Source organism: Setaria viridis, chromosome 9 (genome assembly GCF_005286985.2).
Source record: "Setaria viridis chromosome 9, Setaria_viridis_v4.0, whole genome shotgun sequence".
Lineage (NCBI taxonomy): Eukaryota > Viridiplantae > Streptophyta > Magnoliopsida > Poales > Poaceae > Setaria > Setaria viridis.
The window spans coordinates 20,593,494-20,601,157 of NC_048271.2; the positions used below are offsets into that span (position 1 = coordinate 20,593,494).

At 39.9% G+C, this 7,664-nt stretch overlaps 1 protein-coding gene across 1 annotated transcript; it reads left to right on the plus strand.

Moving 5' to 3' along the window:
• The first annotated feature begins 520 nt into the window (after positions 1-520).
• LOC117839149 (F-box/kelch-repeat protein At1g55270) lies at positions 521-4,635 on the plus strand. Its single transcript, XM_034719416.2, has 2 exons — positions 521-748; positions 2,872-4,635. The coding sequence occupies exons 1-2, from the start codon at positions 686-688 to the stop codon at positions 4,120-4,122; spliced, it is 1,314 nt and encodes a 437-aa protein (XP_034575307.1). The 5' UTR covers positions 521-685; the 3' UTR covers positions 4,123-4,635.
• Positions 4,636-7,664: the final 3,029 nt, after the last annotated feature.

Here is a 7,664-nt window from a genome sequence, read left to right on the forward strand (position 1 = left end):
TTCGATGTAGGAGCGGAGGGACGGCGGAGGAAAATCGGACGGAAGGAGATGGATCGGTGGCAGATCGATTGGGCGGAAGATCATTGCACGACGATTTTCTCCCTTTTAGTTTTGCCATAGAGATATGTAAAGCTATGTAATTGGAAAAATCAAAACGAATATTTATTTAGGACGGAGTATCCTCAAAACTCCAATTTTTTTTTTGCGAGTACTCAAAACCTCGGTCTTCTTCTAGTAAGCTTTAAAGACAAACCGCGTTGTCATCCACAAACACACAACCGTAACAGAAGAAGATTGTTTCTTTTTTCCTTTAATAACGAAAAATAAACAAGAAAAGATGCTCGAAGTGTTGAACACGGCTCGAGTCAGACGCGCAAAATTCAAAGGCAAACCCCAGAGAGAGTGTGAGACAGGGAGGCGGACGGCGACCGGTGTCTGGTGAGACCTGAGAGAGGCTGACTACGCAAGTCCACACCTGTCTACTGCCCGCAATTAATCAAATGGAAACCCGCTCGCTTTCCGCCCTCATTTCCCTGATCCCACCGGGGTTTTGCCCAAACAAACCAACAGCCCCTCCTCCCTCGCTGCTCCTCCACCTCTCCCCCTCCCCGGCGACCGACCGCCCGACGGACCCGCGGCTGCGGCGAGGGACCCCAGCGTTGATTCATCCCCGCTCGATCCGGCGATGGACGGCGCGTCCAGGCCGCCCCCGCCGCCCGGCGCAGGGGTCCGGGTCCGCGCCCCGCTGGTGAGCTCCCCGCCGCTTCCGTTTTCCTCTTGGTCGTCGCTCGGAGGCGCGGTTTTCAGGTTGGGTTAGGAGGGGGTGTTGGGGGCACAGGCGCCGCCTTTGGTGCGAAAGCTTCGATCTTTCGGCTCGGGGATGGGGGTTTTCGGTGTACGGGATTGGAGGTTTTGGTGGATCCCGTCGCGGTTGGGGGTGTCTGGATCTGAGTGCTTGGCTACTTGGCGGCGGGGGCTCTGGTTCGATTAGTTTGAGGTGGCGTTTTTGCACTGCAGGGCTACGGGGAATCGGTAGGAACGAACCGCAGGACCGGGGAGATGGTCTATCTACTCTAGCTATGTCTGAATCCTACCACGCAATCCGTCGGTACCGGTATCGCTTGAATGGTTTTAGTTTCTGGATGGTGCTGATTCCTGTGAAGTAGGAAAGCACTTCTGTACATGACTTGCTTATTGTTCAATGTGTAGATTGCAATTCAGTGCAAATTGCATGACCTTGTGTTCTGCTCAATGTTTACCTAAACTAAATGGTAGTCATTCGGTCACCCCTTAAGTGGCGAGTAGGATGTGTACATGTTGTGTACACGGGCTATACATTTTGTAAGATTGCAATAAAATTCATAGTTATGCAAATGAAAATTAGAAATTTTGATATTTCATCATCCAAATATAAAAAGTTACAAAGCTTAAAAGTCAAATTGACTAAAGATCTAATCATAGGTTGGGTGTTACTAGTTGTAGTTCATACTTTCCTATCACCTAAACGTTGTTTAAAACAGTCTACTCACCGTGTAAAACTGTGTAATCACCGTTTCGTGTACACTATTTAGGCCATGTAGGACCGTTTTTTACCGTGTAAACAGTTGAACTGTGTAATCACCGTTTAGGCCCTAAACTGCATGGTAGGCCTTCGAGTAACGTTTACACAGCGTGTAAACGGCCTACACGGCCGTGTAGGCGAACACTGGTTCTGCTGTAACATTGCATAATCTGCTCCTAATATATGGACAGGGATTTCTTCTGCATATATCTGGCACAAGTTTTGAGGCATTCATTATTTTCTGAACATGCCTCAATTTATCTGCTTGGATTTGGTTAATTCGAAGGTGTTAGTATCACACAAACAAAGCATTATTTTCTGAACATGCCACAAATTATCTGCTTGTATTTGGTTAATTCGAAGGTGTTACTATCACACAAACACAGCATTGTAGTCAGACTTGTGTGTGGCTTGGTTGCAACTAGACTGAATAGAAGTTACATGACGGTTTTGGCCAAACTGATGAAACCATAGATAGTTAACATTTCCTGTACCACTTCATGAATAAGTGCAATGGTAGTTGAGTTGATGGATGTCTTGAACCAATTTTCATACTCTTGCAGTCTGCCTGGCCTGCCTTGAATATTGGTTCAACTTTTTTTCAAACCAATTACATACTATTTCGTTTCTGAAGAATTGAAGAACTGAGCTAGTCCGAGCTTGGGGCATTGGTTCAGACTCTATAATCTATGATAAGAACTTGAACATGTATTATAGTTCATGGTTTCTTTTCTGAATTTGGTTCCATGAGTTTTAATGTCCTTGAATTGAGAGACTTGATTCATGAAATTTCGATAAATCTCTTTTAAAGTAATGCTTCGAATAGTCACAATGTTGAACTCTGTCAACTCAACTTGAGGACAGGATAGGCCTCTTGTTAATGATTCTATTGTCTTCTGCATGCCAAGTATCTCTTACTTTACTGACAGATTGATTCCCAAACCTAAATTGATATATTTGAATTTGACATTTAATTTATAGGAAGGGCAGTTTAGAGAAATTTTGTACAATAGAAACATCTTAAAATCACAATTCATCCTGGTGAGCTGATTATTCATGGCAGTTTTTATTTGAGAGATGTGAACAAAAAGAACTTCTAGGTATAAAGAATGGGAGCTATCTATGGTGCTATATTATATCTGATGCTTCATTTCTAGCATTTGGATTCTATTGCTTATCTCCTTCATTTATATCATGAGTTGGAACTCTAAAATTTTAATATTTTTTTGGCTCTATTTATTTATTTATCATTTACCATATCGTGCTTTTCTGCCAATACATCTAAACATTTTTTCCCCATTGGCTGCCAGGTGGAGTCTGTCTCCTGCTACTGCAGATTGGATACAGGCCTTAAAACTGTTGTTGATGCTAGAAAGTTTGTTCCTGGTGCAAAGATGTGCATGCAACCCGAGGTCAAACAAACCAAGCGCAAGTCAAGGGGCTCAAGAAAGGAAAGGTGCAGAACACAAGCACCACTTTTACCTGGCCTTCCTGATGATCTTGCTATTGCCTGCCTTATACGGGTTCCTCGAGTTGAACACCCCAATCTCAGGATGGTTTGCAAAAGATGGAACCGCCTTTTGTCTGGGAATTACTTCTACTCCTTGCGTAAGAAAATTGGAGTGGCAGAAGAATGGGTTTACGTCTTTAAAAGGGACCGTGAAGGGAAGATATCCTGGCATGCCTTTGATCCACTACACCAGCTATGGAAGTCACTCCCACCAGTTCCATCAGAATATTCAGAAGCATTGGGCTTTGGCTGTGCCGTTCTGAGTGGTTGCTATCTGTACTTATTTGGTGGGAAAGATCCTTTGAGGGGCTCTATGAGGCGTGTTGTATTCTATAATGCTCGGACAAACAAATGGCACCGAGCTCCAGATATGCTAAGGAAACGTCACTTTTTTGGTTCTTGTGTAATAAACAATTGTCTCTATGTTGCTGGTGGGGAGTGTGAAGGAATACAGAGGACACTGCAGTCTGCAGAAGTTTATGATCCAAATAGGAACAGATGGGCCTGCATTACTGAAATGAACAATGGGATGGTGCCTTTCATTGGAGTTGTATATGATGGCAAGTGGTTCCTAAAGGGGCTTGATTCCCATCGCCAAGTGACCAGTGAAGTCTACTTACCGTCATCCAATGCCTGGTCAACAATCGATGATGAGATGGTTACAGGGTGGCGGAACCCGAGCATTTCCTTCAATGGCCGGCTCTATTCAGCTGATTGTCGGGATGGCTGCAAGCTTAGAGTTTACGATGACAGCACAGGAACATGGACAAGATTCATGGACAGCAAGCATCATTTGGGTAGTTCACGTGCCTTTGAAGCTGCAGCTTTGGTGTCACTAAATGGGAAACTTTGCATTATCCGTAACAACATGAGCATAACTCTTGTTGATGTCTCAGACCCAACTATGAGTGTCGAGACAGATAGTGCACGAATGTGGGAGACTGTTGCTCGGAAGGGCCAGCATAGGTCGTTTGTGGCAAACTTGTGGTCTACCATTGCAGGGCGGAACTTGAAGAGTCATATTATCCATTGTCAGGTGCTGCAAGTTTAAGGGCAGTTTAAGGCATGACCAGACGCTTTAAGCAGGAGCAGGATCAGATCAGTGGAAGAACCCTCCATTAAGAGGTAGTTCAATTCCATAGCAGAGTTAAAGGAAAAGCTCGCTGCAGCCCAAGCAATTTTGTTCATTTGAGAACTGAGAATTTCAGTTACATTCGGCAGCATTGGAAGACAATTGTGGGAGAAGGGTTTAGTTAAAAACCAGAAAGGGAGAAGAAACTTCCCTAGTGTAATGGCAGTCTATTTGGTGGCAGACTGGGAATATTAATTGGTGCACATATCGTTCTATAAGTTAGGGTCTCCATCATAATATCTTGTATCGAGTAACATCCTGTATCTTACCGTGTAATGTTGATATATGTTGTAGGGGCAGGCTAGCTAGACTCTAGGATTAGAAAAACAGTCAGGATAATCCCTACTATGCTTCAAGTTTTACTTGCAATGCCTGTCGTGCCTGATATTTCGTATCTAATCTATGTGGATGCTGGATGGATTTGTTGTTTTAGGCATGCTATTTCGAGTTATGCATTTGATATCTTTGAAAGGACGTACATGGTATCTTCAGGATCATATAGTTCATACATCGGATTAGCATTTTGTGTGGGATTTCTTTTGACAGGATTGAAGAATTTGACATGTTATCATGATCAACCTTTTCTGTTGTAATTTTGTAGGTAGCTTTGTTCAAAGCATTAGTGTGAAAGGTGTATTAGTGTGTGAGGTTTATGGAACACAGCTTTGCAGTTTGGATGCCTTCAGATCACAAATGGCATGATCAATTATCATTTCTCTCCGGTTCATAATGTTGCAAATTTGCTCAAAGGAAGTAAAATTTCAATATTATGTATGCTTGATCTGCATGCAATGCTTCTGAAAAGTTTTATGAACCTGAGATCGCACGCATATCATATCCATCAGTTACCCAGAAAAGAAGGGGTCCGGCGCCGCGTGGAGGGGTGGTGAGGGGCCAGGGCCCAGGGGTGGGCTGGGCTGCGCGGCGCGCGGCCGGAGCTATCACCGGTGAGGGGAGCGGTGAGCGTCAGCGAGTGAAAAATCGTGAAAATTTGGCAGCCTGCCGGCGCCACATATAGGGGAGTATCCGTACCCGTTGGCAGAGATGGCCCGACATATAAAATAAATGTTTCGGTGAGTAACTTCACGTGTTAACTTGCCACTTTTTTTTTTTGACCAAAAGTCAGCAGGAGAAGATCCTACCTATTTTTTAATAATTTTTATTCCAGACCTGTTGAATTCGCTTCCACATGGAGTCGAACCCAGGCCTGCTTAGTGCTACTCAGGTGTTCTAACCACTAGACTAGAGGCTCTTTCATGGTTATATGATACACTAATGAGTTGTGTATCCATTTGTGAAGAATGTATAGTCCAATTTTCTCATATTTTGAAAATTTATGTCAATGTTGGGCACTCGTAAAATGATCCCATACCAACTTTAGATATTATTAAAATTAGAATTTGTTCTCAACGAAATATTTTAATAGAAGTGTGAAATATAGCTAACAAACATGTGAATATTTCATGTACTTCCATAATTTGAGATAAATGCAACATGTGTCCTTAAAAATCATTTTCTTCAAATTTATGAGTCTTATTTGTGATAAATTTAGTTTGAAAATCAAATGCTTTCAGTAAGCATGCTTAAAATAACTTAAACCTCAGAAAAAGCAAATTACTTTAAAGAACTCGCACAACAGCATAAAAGTAGTCCATTATATTTAAAAAATATATTGGTGCATGCAAGATGACTTTTTGACTAGTTAGGAAATATTTTGTCTTCATTGAGACATAGAATTAAAATGTACCTATCCTGGCAGGCTACGAAAGCCATCTTCCAGCACATATGCATATGTGCTGGCATATGTGCTGGCAGATAGTCCACCAGCACATATCTTTTCTAAGAATTCAAATATTTTTAAAAAATAGTAAATCAGTTCAAAAGTGTAAAACTTCTACACAAGAACATATATGTAGCATAATGCATTTAAAAATTATATTATGACATAACATAAATATTTTTGCGCAAAAGGGACTCTAGCATAGTGGTTAGCCTAGTGGTTAGAGCACCTGAGTAGCATCCAATAGGCCTAGGTTTGACTCCCTATGGGAGTAAACTAAACAGGTCTGGAATAAAAAAAATATAAAAAAAGTTTGGGGTTTCTCCTACTGACTTTGGTCAAAACATAAATATTTTGGCAAGTTACCTCACGTGTTACTCTAATGTGAAACTTGGCTTAGGTTATGGTTAGGGTGAAAACAATCAGAAATGATTGGCAGTCGGCATAAGGCTCCACCACTTTTACTTTCACATTTTTTACATGAAAATGAAAATGATACGATATTGTCGGAAACGAGAACGATGTCGATACTATGGTAAAATCGTTCGAAAATGAAACTATTCGATTAAACCATCTAAAAATGATCAAAATCCATCAAAACGATATTTTTAAACAATAAACACGTCAAACTATAGAGCATGACACTAGCCATATAATTAACTTACCTATCGCATATGCAAATACAAATGCTTACCACATTAATCATTTAATAAAACTACTTGAGTAAATTGCACCCACCATACAATAACTTATCAAGTGAGTGTAGATTGGTCCAACAACTTATAAAATGCTCAATCCAATACAATAACTTGATAGGTGGGTGCATATTGGTCCAAGAACTTGTAAATTGCTCAACTTAGATCAATAACTTGATAAATTAGTGCATTCACAATCTAAATATTATAACGAGCAACATATGCTAATGCTAATGTCGGGTCAGAATATATTAGTTTTGGAACAAATTATTGAGCATTATTTGACCATTGATATTTGCGTCGAAAAGGCAATATATTTAGCAAGACTAGAGTTTTCAGTATTTAGGAAATTAATGTTATGTTATTATATTAATTATATTTTTGTACGGTGATTTAATTTTGATTATGGCTATTTAAATTGATATTTAACATTGATAAGTTTACCTCCACTATTCTTTTACATATTTGATTATGTGTGTTGTTCAATAAAAAACAATATATTAACATATACTAACAATGCATTTTAGGAGTTTGGCAAAAATATTTTATAAAACTTCATGTACTTGTTAGAAAGGGAACATGAGCTAAAATAACAGAAATAAACATGCTTCAGTTTTTTCATTGAATACATGAGAAGAAGCAAAACAAAGTCCCAATGACGTAATTTTAAATTTTTATTTGATTTAACTAATTAACAAATAAGTTATGTACACTGTTAAAAAGGAATAGCCTAGTCATTATATAAAAAAATTTATTGACCAAATTTAAAATATTGAATGGAAAAAAATTCGTATATCCATCTACTTTGCTTAATACGTTGTAGTTGTAATATTTGGACTGTTGGTACACCAATTTATCAAGTTATTGCACTAAGATTGAGAATTTTAAGTTATTGGACTAATCTGCACCCATCTATCAAGGTATTGTACTATATTGAGCATTTTACAAGTTGTTGGACCAATTTACACCCACTTGTTGTATGGTGG